This window comes from Montipora foliosa, chromosome 3 (genome assembly GCF_036669935.1).
Source record: "Montipora foliosa isolate CH-2021 chromosome 3, ASM3666993v2, whole genome shotgun sequence".
NCBI classification, from domain to species: domain Eukaryota; kingdom Metazoa; phylum Cnidaria; class Anthozoa; order Scleractinia; family Acroporidae; genus Montipora; species Montipora foliosa.
This window is the reverse complement of record NC_090871.1, coordinates 14,465,086-14,480,225: the sequence shown is the minus strand read 5'-3', so window position 1 is coordinate 14,480,225 and position 15,140 is coordinate 14,465,086. Positions and strand designations below refer to the sequence as shown.

General features: G+C 39.5%; 1 protein-coding gene across 1 annotated transcript in view; it reads right to left on the bottom strand.

The window, feature by feature from the left end:
* The window catches only part of LOC137995286 (fibropellin-1-like), a 19,692-nt gene extending 4,567 nt beyond the window's left edge, over positions 1–15,125 (bottom strand). The window contains exons 1-24 of the mRNA XM_068840859.1: positions 15,088–15,125; positions 8,440–8,674; positions 7,570–7,600; positions 6,483–6,596; positions 5,927–6,040; positions 5,705–5,818; positions 5,455–5,600; positions 4,910–5,023; positions 4,689–4,802; positions 4,471–4,584; positions 4,227–4,367; positions 4,032–4,145; positions 3,811–3,924; positions 3,142–3,255; positions 2,931–3,033; positions 2,702–2,815; positions 2,481–2,594; positions 2,259–2,372; positions 2,041–2,154; positions 1,823–1,936; positions 1,602–1,715; positions 1,380–1,493; positions 1,158–1,271; positions 940–1,053 (exon numbers count right to left, since the gene is read on the bottom strand). Coding sequence (XP_068696960.1) covers positions 940–1,053; positions 1,158–1,271; positions 1,380–1,493; positions 1,602–1,715; positions 1,823–1,936; positions 2,041–2,154; positions 2,259–2,372; positions 2,481–2,594; positions 2,702–2,815; positions 2,931–3,033; positions 3,142–3,255; positions 3,811–3,924; positions 4,032–4,145; positions 4,227–4,367; positions 4,471–4,584; positions 4,689–4,802; positions 4,910–5,023; positions 5,455–5,600; positions 5,705–5,818; positions 5,927–6,040; positions 6,483–6,596; positions 7,570–7,600; positions 8,440–8,674; positions 15,088–15,125 — 2,746 coding nt within the window. The remainder of the gene's footprint in view (positions 1–939; positions 1,054–1,157; positions 1,272–1,379; positions 1,494–1,601; positions 1,716–1,822; positions 1,937–2,040; positions 2,155–2,258; positions 2,373–2,480; positions 2,595–2,701; positions 2,816–2,930; positions 3,034–3,141; positions 3,256–3,810; positions 3,925–4,031; positions 4,146–4,226; positions 4,368–4,470; positions 4,585–4,688; positions 4,803–4,909; positions 5,024–5,454; positions 5,601–5,704; positions 5,819–5,926; positions 6,041–6,482; positions 6,597–7,569; positions 7,601–8,439; positions 8,675–15,087) is intronic.
* Positions 15,126–15,140: the final 15 nt, after the last annotated feature.

Genomic DNA, 15,140 nt, shown 5'->3' with positions numbered 1-15,140 from the left:
AAATAATAATAATAAAATAGAAAGAGTACATAATGAAAACTATTTAAACTGTTAGTGACTGTCGTTTCCAAAACAAAAGCAGAGAGCAATAAACTTGTTTTTATCCTGAGGAGCGCCCAGTGGTTTGTTTCATTGAGTTCGTATGACCCAAAGAGAAATGGGAGATTAGTTATAGCATTATCTTTCTCATCATCATCATCTCATCATTTTTCAAAGCTGCACTATATCTGATGTCAAGCGAATCCAGTTATCTATAACAAAAATAACCATGTCTGGCAGAAATGGTTTTTTTGTTATGGATAACTCGTTCGAATTTTGCGTATATAAGCGACTTCTCACACCTCAACCAAAGTCAGTTCACGACAAACTTAACGTGCTCTTTACTTTTTCAATGAGACATCGACATTGAGAAGTTTTATCGCCAGTTGACTGGCATGTTGCTCCGTTCTGGAAAGGGTGTTTGGTGCAAGCATCCTCTGAATGAAAGAAATGTTATAAATGTATGAGGCTTTTGTACTAAAATTGAATTTCGATTTGGACAATGTCAATCATAGATAATGTTAGATTATATTGAAACCACCTCCTATCATGTAATGCCTGCAGCCTGCCTTCCTTCTTCGTAATTTTAAGCAAGTCCAATTCTTAAGGAGCGTGGATCAAACTGGTAAGCGGAAATGAAGAGAAAGGGCCGGGGGTAGGGGCGATCAAGAATATAGGGAGGCGGGCATGAGCTCAGGCTAGAGGGAGGCCCTTATCTCAGTCAATAACATAAAAGCAAAGCGCACACGTATAACGCAAAAAGACGGGAAATATTTAAAAGAGAAAGTATAACAAAACTTTCCATTTTGATATGATGTTCAATCTGTTAGTATTGTCGATGTCACTATTAATTCCAAGCAGCTCATATTTTCCCCATGAAAACTTTAATTTATTCTTTACCTTTTCCACAACTTGGTCCAAAAAATCCTATTGCACATTGACATTGATATGTTTTATCTCCAGTTGCTGTGCACGTTGCTCCGTTCTTGCAAGGGTGACTGGTGCAAGCATCTTCTGTAGGAAAGACAATAGGTTACAATAGATTGTTTCATTCATGCTAAGCAGCTCGTACTTTTTCGTTCAAGGTCACCTCCAGTGAAACCTAATTTATTCTTTACCTTTTCCACACCTTGGTCCAAAGAATCCTTTAGCACATTCACATTGATAAGTTTTATCTCCAGTTGCTGTGCAAGTTGCTCCGTTCTTGCAAGGGTGACTATTGCAAGCATCCTCTGTAGAAATGATAATAAAATACAATAGAGTCTCTTATTTATGCTAAGAAGCTGGTATTTCTTCGTTCAAGGTCGCCTCACGAGAAACTTTACTAAATTATTCTTTACCTTTTCCACACCTTGGTCCAAAGAATCCTTTAGCACATTCACATTGATAAGCTTTATGGCCAGTTGCTGTGCACGTTGCTCCGTTCTTGCAAGGGTGACTGGTGCAAGCATCCTCTGTAGGAAAGATAATAAATTACATTAGATTCTCTTATTTATTCTAAGAAGGTGGTATTTTTTCGTTTAAGATCACCTCACGAGAAACTTTACTAAATTATTCTTTACCTTTTCCACACCGTGGTCCAAAGAATCCTTTACCACATTCACATTGATATGTTTTATCTCCAGTTGCTGTGCACGTTGCTCCGTTCTTGCAAGGGTGTCTGGTGCAAGAATCCTCTGTAGGAAAGATAATATATTACAATAGATTCTTTCATTCATCCTAAGAAACTCGTACTTTATTTTCAAGGGCACATCTCAAGAAACTTAGCTAAATTATTCTTTACCTTTTCCACACCTTGGTCCAAAGAATCCTTTAGCACATTCACATTGATATGTTTTATCTCCAGTTGCTGTGCACGTTGCTCCGTTCTTGCAAGGGTGACTGGTGCAAGCATCCTCTGTAGGAAAGAGAATAGCTTACAATAGATTGTTTCATTCATGCTAAGCAGATCGTACTTTTTCTTTCAAGGTCACCTCAAGAGAAACCTAATTTATTTTGTACCTTTTCCACACCTTGGTCCAAAGAATCCTTTGGCACATTCACATTGATATGTTTTATCTCCAGTTGCTGTGCAAGTTGCTCCGTTCTTGCAAGGGTGACTAGTGCAAGCATCCTCTGTAGGAAAGATAATAAATTACAATAGAGTCTCTTATTCATGCTAAGAAGTTGGTATTTTTTCGTTTAAGCTCACGTCACAAGAAACTTGTTTTATTCTTTACCTTTTCCACACCTTGGTCCAAAGAATCGTTTGGGACATTCACATTGATAAGTTTTATCTCCAGTTGCTGTGCACGTTGCTCCGTTCTTGCAAGGGTGACTGGTGCAAGCATCCTCTGTAGGAAAGATAATAAATTATATAAGATTCTCTTATTTATTCTAAGAAGCTGGTATTTTTCCGTTTAAGATCACCTCACGAGAAACTGAACTAATTTATTCTTTACCTTTTCCACACCGTGGTCCAAAGAATCCTTTGGGACATTCACATTGATATGTTTTATCTCCAGTTGCTGTGCACGTTGCTCCGTTCTTGCAAGGGTGACTGGTGCAAGCATCCTCTGTAGGAAAGATAATAGATTACAATAGATTCTTTTATTCGTCCTAAAAAACTCGTATTTTATTTTCAAGGGCACCTCTCGAGAAACGTAAGTAATTTACTTTGTACCTTTTCCACACCTTGGTCCAAAGAATCCTTTGGCACATTCACATTGATAAGCTTTATCTCCAGTTGCTGTGCACGTTGCTCCGTTCTTGCAAGGATGACTAGTGCAAGCATCCTCTGTAGGAAAGATAATAAATTACAATAGATTCTCTTACTTATTCTAAGAAGCTGGTATTTTTTCGTTCAAGATCACCTTTGGAGAAACTTAATTTATTCTTTACCTTTTCCACACCTTGGTCCAAAGAACCCTTTGGCACATTGACATTGATAAGTTCTATCTCCAGTTGCTCTGCAAGTTGCTCCGTTCTTGCATGGGTGACTATTGCAAGCATCCTCTGTAGGAATGATAATAAAATACAATAGATTCTCTTATTTATGCTAAGGAGCTGGTATTTTTTCGTTTAAGGTCACCTTACAAGAAACTTGATTAGTTTATTATGTACCTTTCCCACATCTTGGTCCAAAGAATCCATTGGCACATTCACATTGATAAGTTTTATCTCCAGTTGCTGTGCACGTTGCTCCGTTCTTGCAAGGGTGACTATTACAAGCATCCTCTGAAGGAATGATAATAATTACAATAGATTCTCTTACTTATCAAGTGATGCTATGATCTTCGCAGTTATGAACGCAATTTTTACAATTGCGTAGAGAAGCCTGAAAAATCCAGGACTTTAACGGGGTTTGAACTCATGACCTCGCGATTCCGGTGCGAGGCTCTAACCAACTGAGCTATGAAGCCACTGACGTTGGTAGCTGGTCATTTGTGGGTCTAATGGTCCCGTGAGGAATGAATCAATGATGAAATGGTATATGAAATGAATCATATATGAACTGCGGATATGAAATCAAGTGAAGCTATGATCTTCGCAGTTATGAACGCAATTTTTACAATTGCGTAGAGAAGCCTGAAAAATTCAGGACTTCAACTTCAAACCCTGTTGAAGTCCTGAATTTTTCAGGCTTCTCTACGCAGTTTTAAAAATTGCGTTCATAACTGCGAAGATCATAGCTTCACTTGATTTCATATCTGCAGTTCATTTTATTTATGCTAAGAAGCTGGTATTTCTTCGTTCAAGGTCGCCTTAGGAGAAACTTAATTTATTCTTTACCTTTTCCACACCGGGGTCCAAAGTATCCCTTTGCACATTCACATTGATAAGCTTTATCTCCAGTTGCTGTGCACGTTGCCCCGTTCTTGCAAGGGTGACTGGTGCAAGCATCCTCTGTAGGAAAGATAATAGATTACAATAGATTCTTTTATTCGTCCTAAAAAACTCGTATTTTATTTTTAAGGGCACCTCTCGAGAAACGTAACTAATTTATTCTTTACCTTTTCCACACCTTGGTCCAAAGAATCCTTTGGCACATTCACATTGATAAGCTTTATCTCCAGTTGCTGTGCACGTTGCTCCGTTCTTGCAAGGGTGACTGGTGCAAGCATCCTCTGTAGGAAAGACAATAAATAACAGTAGATTCTCTCATTTATGCCACGGGGCTGGTATTTTTTCGTTCAAGGTCGCCTCACGAGAAATGTAATTAATTTATTCTTTATCTTTTCCACATCTTGGTCCAAAGTATCCTTTGGCACATTGACATTGATAAGTTTTATCTCCAGTTGCTGTGCAAGTTGCTCCATTCTTGCAAGAGTGACTGGTGCAAGCATCCTCTGTAGGAAAGATAATAGGTCTCAATAGATTCTTTTATTCATGCTAAGAAGGTGGTTTTTTTCGTTTAAGGTCACCTCTCGAGAATTTTAATTTACTTTGTACCTTTTCCACACCTTGGTCCAAAGAATCCTTTGGCACATTTACATTGATAAGTTTTATCTCCAGTTGCTGTGCACGTTGCTCCGTTCTTGCAAGGGTGACTAGTGCAAGCATCCTCTGTAGGAACGATAATAAATAACAATAGATTCTCTTATTTATGCTACGAGGCTGGTATTTTTTCGTTCAAGGTCGCCTCAGGAGATACTTAATTTATTCTTTACCTTTTCCACACCTTGGTCCAAAGAATCCTTTGGGACATTCACATTGATAAGTTTTATCTCCAGTTGCTGTGCACGTTGCCCCGTTCTTGCAAGGGTGACTATTGCAAGCATCCTCTGTAGGAAGATAATAGATTACAATAGATTCTTTTATTCGTCCTAAGAAGGTCGTATTTTTATTTTCAAGGGCACCTCTCGAGAAACTTAACTAATTTATTCTTTACCTTTTCCACACCGCGGTCCAAAGAATCCTTTGAAACATTCACATTGATATGTTTTATCTCCAGTTGCTGTGCACGTTGCTCCGTTCTTGCAAGGATGACTATTGCAAGCATTCTCTGTAGGAAAGATAATAAATAACAATACATTCTCTTATTTATTTTAAGAAGCTGGTATTTTTTCGTTTAAGATCACCTCACGAGAATTTTAATTAATTAATTTTTTACCTTTTCCACACCTTGGTCCAAAGAACCCTTTGGCACATTCACATACACCTTATTCGAAAATGGCCGCCATTTAAATATTTGTTTGTTTTTATTCAAATGAATATTTTATCTTGAACGAGGCAACAAGGGCCAATTTGTATCCGCATAAATTAGTGGCCATTTTGGAATAAGTTGTATTGATAAGGTTTTTCTCTAGTTGCTTTGCACGTTGCCCCGTTCTTGCAAGAGTGACTGGTGCAAGCATCCTCTGTAGGAAAGATAATGAATTACAATAGATTCTCTTATTTATGCTAAGAAGCTGGTATTTTTTCGTTCAAGGTCACCTCACGAGAAACGTAATTAATTTGTTCTTTACCTTTTCCACATCTTAGTCCAAAGAATCCTTTGGCACATTCACATTGATAAGTTTTATCTCCAGTTGCTGTGCACGTTGCTCCGTTCTTGCAAGGGTGACTATTGCAAGCATCCTCTGTAGGAAAGACAAATAGGTCTCAATAGATTCTTTTATTCATGCTAAGAGGGTGGTTTTTTTCGTTTAAGGTCACCTCTCGATAATTTTAATTTACTTTGTACCTTTTCCACACCTTGGTCCAAAGAATCCTTTGGCACATTGACATTGATAAGTTTTATCTCCAGTTGCTGTGCACGTTGCTCCGTTCTTGCAAGGGTGACTAGTGCAAGCATCCTCTGGAGGAAAGACAGTAGATTACAATTAGTTCTTTTCCTACTGGTAAAAAGCTCGTATTTTTTCGTTCAAGGTTACCCTATGAGAAACTTAATTAATTTATTCTGTACCTTTTCCACAGCTTGGTCCAAAAAATCCTATGGCACATTGACATTGATAAGTTTTATCTCCAGTTGCTGTGCACGTTGCTCCGTTCTTGCAAGGGTGACTATTGCAAGCATCCTCTGTAGGAAAGATAATAGATTAAAATAGATTCTTTTATTAATGCTAAGAAGTTTGTATTTTTTCGTCCAATGTCACCTCTAGTTAAGAGAAACTTAATTCATTCCTCCTTTATCTTTTCCACATTTTTGTCCAAAACATCCTATGGCACATTGAGATTGATAACTTTTATCTCCAGTTGACTGGCATGTGGCTCCGTTCTGGCACGGTCGACTTGTGCAGGCATCCTCTTTATGACAGAAATGTTGTGAAATTCAAAATTGCAAGGTGCATACTAAAATACAAAATTAACACGTAAGAAGAAGGTGGAGTAACTGAAAGTGATTACAAGTATGACAGAAATTGCGTCTTTGAGAGGATCATGTTCTCTCAGCTGACATCATTAACCACCTCGTATTTTCTCATTCAAGGCTACCTTAAGGAATCGTTAATATATTTTTTTACCTTTTTCACAGTTTGGTGCAAAAAATCCTGTGGCGCATTGACATTGATAAGTTTTATCTCCAGTTACCGTGCAAGTGGCTCCGTTCTGGCAAGGGTGACTGATGCAAGCATCCTCTGCATGAAAGAACACGATGTCAAACAGCTGAGTTTTTTGTACTTAAATCAAAAATTTCACATCATAGGGAATAGCCACATCTAGTAGGTTTTGATGAAAACAAACAAGCAAACGGATTTAAATAAATCACATTTTAGCATGCATCCTCTGACAATTTTACTACTGTGGATAACCGCGGAAGGATCGTTCGTGCGAATTATTGTGGTGTAATGACGCGTTACCATGGCAGTCATCTTTGTTCTTAGATCTCATCAACTGTCACGTGCTGATTTTCCTCACTCAAGGACTCCCAATGCCAATGCCGTCAAGAAACGTAACGTAGTCGTTATTAAAGAAAGTTCACGATACCTGGTGATCTGTACGTAAGACAACGGCGAACAACTGTTTCTTTTACCTTTTTCGCATTGTTTCCCGTGAAATCCCTCCGTACATTTGCAAGTGTAACTATCATGCCCGGCCAAATTGCATTTCCCGCCATTCTTGCAAGGGTTGCTGGTACATGCATCTGCACGTGAGGTAGAATCATAAATGTCAAATAACGCCAAAGGCAGCAGACATGCAGGTAGATTCTTATGGCACTAACCATAGAATGCTACAATCCTCGCCAAATTAACTTGGAATACCACGTGCAGCAATAATATTCTGACTTTTACGTGCGAGCCTTCCTGCCCAATGTTGAATTCACTGATTTAGAAGAGTCATCTCGCAAAGTAACATTGGGTGAGAGTAGAGGACATTGCTTGCGTTCCAATTAATGTAGCGAGGATTGTACCAGTCCCTGTATTAGGTCAGTCGAGCCGCCCGCCTTAGTCACGCAAGCGATTCGAAAATCGACTCGCTTGCGTGGGCGGCTCGACTGCTAGCCGTTTACACTAACTTGGACGAGGCGAACAGAAGCAGATATCAGGCATGAAAGGGTTTTTATATAGTTTTTTATTGTTCTTTAGCTTGATATTTTACCCCTCTGCTTACCTTTTCCTGGTGGTCTTTCTGTTACTTGAGGCTGTTAAAACACAGTTAAAAAAAGACACGTTACCTCATAACTGCAACAGTGCAATTGTCACTCAACTTGTGTGAAAACTTGTGAATGAAATTAAGGATCTTGCTGGCTATTAACTAGATATTAACAAAAAAACCACAGTTGCATAAATGCTGGGATACCTTTAACCTCCAGGGTGCACTTTTTCTGGTCCCACTAAACTCTCTTGATGCCCACGCCACTATGGCTTTAATTTACGTGAATTTGTTGAGATGTCTTTTGAGTTGTGTTGCCCATATACAATTTTTCGTGACGTTACGTCGCTTCGCCATGCTGTTGTCCCTTACTTATCTTACTAATCCAGGAATAAATTGAGGCCGACCTGTAGTCGAAGGCAACCAGGAAGCTCTGTTTTCACTGAATAGCTTTAATTTTGACTACGGCAGAGGTGTGTGCCCGGCTCCAATCCAGTTGCACGCACAACAGTAATACCGTTTCTCATTTTAATGACCTCAATTATGTATGGAAAGATGGGTGAACTTTGGAGCGCAAGTGCTGGGTTCTTATATGCAAACAAGTTCTTTCGTTTTTTTTTAACGCCGCAGCTAGGTCATGTGAGTAAAAACCATGAATTTGTGTCAGAATCACTGCATTAGTTGAGATTTACTGAAGGTATGAAGTAAACGAACAACTGACACTTTTAAACAGATTTATTTATGAATAAGAACTCTCTCACATGCTTGAGGGCCGCACCATAATTGAAGCCATAGGCGACTTAAAGGAGTCGAAACCACATCAAAAATTTACCCGTGATATCCTCTACAACAACCGTAGTACTCAACCGGTGGGAAGGTCAAACTTACCTTTTCCAACAAAAACACAAAATTAGCCCAGTGTTGCCCAGTGCATATCCGGTCTGAGCCAGTTCCAGAGCATGCCGTCTTCAAATCTTTACTAAGACAAAGTTTTGGTTTTTCACGGTAGGAAGGAAGGAATCCCTCTGTGTAAGTCTTGTTTCCCCAGCATTCCGCGAAATATTGAATCCCGAACACTTCGTACCTTTTTTCCTTTGCCACTTTCGCGCAATCACAGATAAAACTGAAAAGATTACAGTATAAAGAAATGGTGCATGCCTAATTAATCTCAGAGGGAAAGATTGATGAGGTTGACTTTTACATAGAGGGTACTGAGGTCAGACAGTCTTTTTGTCAACTGTCCATCCATACTGGCTTAACTGAACGGAAGTGTTGCATTGCCGTGGAACTTTTGGTGAGCAGGGCTGGCGCCGTGCTGAGATCCCTCGCCTCCCCGGCACCAATGTGGCAGGGGCTCGAGTCCCAGACTTGGCTTCATAGGTGGATTAAGTTTGTTGGTTTAATCTCTACCCTACTCCGAAAGGTTTTTCTAAGGGAACTGCGGTTCCTTCCCCCCCCCCCCCCCCCCTCTCTCTCTCTCTAAAACAAAACAATGTTTGTTGTAATTTGAATTAAACTGATATAATTTCTACGTATAATCTTCCCAATTAGTGTCCCAGCTCTAGAAAACTTGACAAAAAATGTAACGTTTACCCTTGAAGAAACTTGTCATAGTTTTTCCAATCCACTGAACCTCGTCTGTACAGGATAAGATCCGGTAGAACTCTGTGGGGCTTTGGCCCGTCTTCGAAACAGCCATGTGATTTAACAGCAAGAGAACAACTACCCAGTCCTTGCACTATTTTGAAACGAAAATAGCTGGCATCAGCTGTCTTACTTTATATTGTATCATAAGAGAAAGATTCTAGATGAGTGGGAATTCTTTACAGGCGAGTACGTTTACAGTGATCGGCGAGCCAGTGAAGAGCGGATATTGGGGAGTTAATAAGGAACTTAAACAATAGACAATTTTGAATCACGGAAGGGTTCAACATTTTTGGTGCCAGGACAGTTTCTACCAGATTTTGAACTAGTTGTCTCTAATAGAGGAAAGATACTCAACGATATCAACAGTTTTGAGTTTTGATCTATCACTTCGCGGTCTTGCCCCAGCACAGTCACAAATGAATTTATTTTTAGATACACTTTGCACGCGAAACAAAGGATCGCCAATTTTAACCAAACAGAAGAAGCTATGTTACGCGGGAACGAGTATTCTAAAAATAGACTCATTTGTGACTGCGCTGGGGAGCCCACCCATGCCTTAACAACACTCTTATCTAATTCACTCTCGGCGATATAAATGCGGTAGTGTCAAGACGAGTTCCAAACGAAAAACAGATAACTTCCTGTTGCCATTCAAAGCTCCGAAAAACGTCTCGTGCTGATGGTTGAGAATGTTGACAGACTTATCACGACTCCCAGGCCTGTGGTAATATTTCAAGTTAAGCTCGTACGAATATGTCCTGTGTGTAGGGATTTTCCTAAACAACGACGGCTACCGAAATAATAACGCCAAAAAGCAGTGATATTATTGCTTAAACGAGGAAAAATGATGGTGCTGCACGTGCTTGGCATGCATTTTAGAACAATTTCTGCCGTACTCTGCAACACAACGACGTGAAATAACCAAATTTAAGATTTAGACGGCAAGTTGAACAATCAACAGTGAATTGTTCCTTTTTAGTAGTTCTTTGCTTCCACTGGAGCAGCCATATACCAAACCAACAACTGTACGGAGGACTACCAGACGGTCAGCAACAAAATCGCCTCCCGTAGACTACAACTAGCGCGACACTGTTATCAGCACCCAGAAATTAGTCCTTTGGGAGCCCACACATGGTCACCGCGGGAGAGGAAGACCGAGAACTACCTATATTGACACTCTTAAGAGGGATACTGGGGCATTCGAAGCAAGTGAGATTGCTGCACTGATGGCTAATAAGAGGCTGTGGAATAAACTAGTGGTTGCCCGCCTTCGGGCGACCAAGTGAGTGAGTGAGTGAGTTGCCTCAAAACAGTTCGCGTATCAATTCATATATAACTGAGATTTTTTCGACAATAGTGTACAATGTGAATAAAATGAAATAATAGGGAGCTTAAGCAAGGACAACAGCAACGTTAACGAAAGTCTCACTTCAAAATTTAACTTGGTGCTTAGTGAGGCCCCGTACAAACGGGCGAAATGACCCCCAACATTCTTCGAAATTGCTGGTTGTGCAGATGTTGGATGGTGTTCAGCAGCTGTGTGCAAACGGACATAACAAGTCCCAACAATACAAGGACGTGAAGTGTTTACCAGGTTTACCAGTTTCAGCACTCTGACTCCTTCAATTTGATTACTGTCTGCTGTTATGTGATCTCGTCGATCAGTTGTCCATTAAGAAGATTACACCAAGCCGACCACATTGCTGAAGGGAAGGCTAGACCACAACTACGGGAACTACATACCATACTCTTTTCGACTAGTGTGTGGGATCTTTAACGTCCCACAGAGTTCATGAACATTGAAGGGTTGTGAGACGGGGCCTACGGTTTATAGTCCTTATCCGAGAAGACTTGAGAGTCTAACCATTTGCGGGTGTAATGAAGGATACGATCCGTATGACTTTCTAAACTGACAAAATTCGGCTGTCATCTTGTTTTCAACATGTTAATGCGTTACTGCAGTGTGCATGGCTATCTAAATGTGCGTCCGTGGCCCCAACAATATTGGAAGAGCTGTGCAAACGGATCAAACATTTTTGCGCTACGCCTCGGCGATCACTGAACAAAGAAATCGGTTGAGAGTTGTTGGCTCAAAAGTCACTGTTGACCAGTTTCAAACTTCGTGCAACAACTCCCAACGTGACATGCAACGGGGTCTGAAAACGGACGCAACATGTAACACCCAACAATGCTGAGAGTTGTTGGCCAAAAATGTTGCGTCCGTTTGACGATTATTCCAAGTTGCTCAGGTGTACAATACGGACAAAGGTTTGTATTAGTGGATTCAGTAGTATGAACGGTTTAAGAATAAAGGAAGAAAACGAACGGTTCATTGTTGTATTCGAAAGGGTGCTTTAGCAACGACAACGGCGACGGCAATGAGAACATCACAAATCTGCATATTTAGTGAGCAAAAGCAATAGCTTTGAACGGACTGCACGTGCATCTTTTCACTTTTGTCCATTTTTTTGCCAATTTTGCCGTCGTCAGCAAAACATGAACGTCAGCGCTTGAGGATAAATTTTGATTTTCTGGCCTAAATTGAGCGCCGTTCATACTAGTTTCGTTCTTGAGGGTTTGCTACACCTTTGAAACGTTAAAATGCTTGGAATAGTCGCGGCGCGATTACAATAACGCGAGTTCGTATTTAACGACGACGTTCACGTTGCCGTTGCCGTCGTCGTTGCTAAAACTCCCTATTTGGCCTCGGTTGTAAAAATAAGAATCATCATGTTCATTATGGCGTTTTAGAACAACCGTGATTCGATTGACCCTATTCCGCAATAAGAATACGTTTTCAAGCAACAAGGATAATAAAGGTATGTTTAAAATAGCATTTTATCCGGTGTTTGACAATTTTAATGTGAACCTACGTAAAAACGAAGGATTTCTAACTTCTATTCCATGTATTCCTATTCCGGAATACGGTCAATCGAACGCACCCTTAATTAACTTGTATCTTCATGTTATTACATGCAATCACAATATTGCCTTTTTTTGTTGTGTCTCTCACGTGAATTATCGATAATCTTAGCAATTTTTTTTGAGATTATATCCCCTCATAAAACGCTATTCACGAAAACATACTGAACGCGTTCGTATCATTGTAAAGGTCAAACTTTAGGGTCCAGAGAACAGAGAAACGGAATGATCAATCAGTTAACGGGAATGCAATGTCAATTCATTGAATGGTCAAGATTTCAAAATTGTCACTAGCGTTGCAATTTGGTTAAGCACGAAAGAACGTGGAATATGAACTAAAACATAAGTGTACATGATGTGAGTGTTCATTCCCAACATCCGCCGATAACTGAACCGCTTGCAGGCTTTCCGTGAGTTTACCGTGTATCTACTTCCTGAGCTACGCGTCCGGCGACCCATGCAGAATATCGCAGTGTAATTGAAACTGCAAGAATTTAGAAAAATGTTTTTCAAAAGCATCTAAAATTTGTAAAAATAAAAACTGTTAAACGTGAAAGTAAAATTAAAAGGACGACAATCAGACTTGTAGTTTCCTTTGGTCATTACAACTAATTACAAGATTGACTTTTTAACATGAAAAATAAGAAAACTGGCATTTGTACGAAATACAGACATAGAAGAAAACCCAGTGGCCGGCCTATCTCACTTAATTGAGCTTAAGCTTCTTCATGAGTATAATATAAATGTTATTTAAAAGAAAAAATGTAGAACCCATCAGGTAATCTACCTCTTTGCTGTTTACTTAATACATGGTAATTATTAATTTCCTTACTGAGATATGTGAGGAACAAACATATTTAGCACTAAATGTTCCTTGAGACACTTAACACTAAAAAAACCTTAGTTTTTAAACTAGTGTTGCCACGTTGCTTTTCGGAGCTTAAGCCAGGACCATTTAGAAAATGGAACGAACATCCCGGAAGGCGTTTGAAAGAAGCACGGAGAGAATTAGCTGGAGGGATATGGTACCAGTAAAGCGGTGGTGAAAAGGGTGAAAGAGAAGCGGCAACTCTTGGTCACCATTAGAGTTTGATAGGCAAGGTGGATGGGACATATTCTGAGAGCCAAGGAGGGGTATTTAGTACAGATCACTGGAGGAGCCAGTTACGGAAAAAAAGAGATATGTACAGTGGATAGAGAAGATGGGTGAAGGATGCTAGACGAAAAACCTAAGGTGACTAGAGACTCTATGCTGGACCTGTTTGGGCACAGAGAACTTGAGAGAGAGTGTAGCAGTGTAATAAGTATCACAACAGCATAATGGCGGTTATTACATACCTTTCTGTGTAATAACTATAGTGGATACGAAAATCAAGACCAAAACTTGAAAAGTCCAATTCATGGTAAAATTTTCAATCACACGGAATCGTGGCGGCTATTTTCCTTTTAAATCTTATTTGTGGTCGTTCTTTTCATCAATTATGCTATGATGAAACGCAATTATAGAATCGTCCACTCAGCGGGCGTAGGTTGTGGGAAAACAATAACGGTGCTTCCCATTAGGAAAAATAAAGTGCGTCTCAAACGTTCCAACGTAACTTCCTTTTATTCGCAAAAAACAGACTCAAAAACACAATGGAGTTCGAAAAACCGGTGACAGTTTCCGCTTAATCAAATAACATAAAATTCAAGTAAGTTCAATACTCAACTTTAGTGGATCAAGGGTTTTGAACATAATGTAATACGAGACTAAATAAATTTAAATAAATTTAAAGTGCACGTTTTTCGTTATTTTTCTTTTCAGTATTCGAAGAAATCTAATGTGTAATTGACGAGTTAAGGGAGAGGCTCTCGACAAAGGCTGTGTGTGTCCAGCTTCATTGAGAAAATCAAATAGTGTTGAACAACCACAGTACGTTCTCCACCAAGATGAACTCAACAACAACGCAGCAAACTGGGGAACGTAGTTTTATAACAAACGAAATATAATGAAACACCATTTAGCACATCACAAAAGTTGTTTTTTGTTTGCTAACTTCAGTGCCATGGGATCAAAACTTCACTGTGTAATGAACACAGTCCCAAAGATCTCTTCAGGAACCTTAATTAAATTGGCCTTTCGACCTGCGTTGTATGTTTTATCGCCGGGAATATAATCGACGATGGTAAAAAAATTTTAATGGAAATGACTAATTCCATTTGAAAGTTATACTTCGAGTAACACTTTTCTTTACGTACAATAGCATCACATTCTGCTGATATTTCTAACTCTTTTTAATAGTTAATCCCCCTTTTCTTCAGAGAATTAGCTAGGAAATCTCAATGACAAAAAACACCCTCCAGATAAAAGCGTAAGTGTTATAAAGTAAGTAGATTGTTAAGTACTTGGCTGTAGTCTATAACCTTTGCAAAATTAAAATACGTTTCCATGAAAACTATCATAAAAGGGCCATTCAAGGAATATTTTTTGTATCAGAAGAGAAATTAAGATTCTTGCCAACAAGCTTAGTTTCCTTGAAGACTAATGGTTTTGAGAATCATCATCAATTAACGTAGCTTGCGTTTTGATGAGAAAACCCGCGGGCTGATCCCATTGACTCTTTTACACAACACGACTGTTTTCCATAAACATGGTTCGCTGAAACACTGAATTTCTTTAACGACCGGGTTTGCTCGGAACTAAATTTCAGATTATCTCAGTCGATTTTAGTCTGCTTCGACAAAAGGTCTTTGTGTTCGGATAACGTGTTAGTTGCAGTTCAGTTCAAAATTTCTTTCTTTTGAAAGTTTTTTTTTTGAACATGCGACATACGTAATGTCGAAGGCTAGCGCTGCAAGGACATTATGGAGCTGAGTTTACCGGCGAAGAGACGACGGCCATATGCGGAAAAGACAACGCCACCAAACATTACAGTAAGGCACTGGATAAAAGAAAAAATATAATCGTGGTGCATGAACGGCACGCACCTTAGCTCATATTTTTGCGGTGCTCTGTGTAACACCATCTTACTATTTTTACT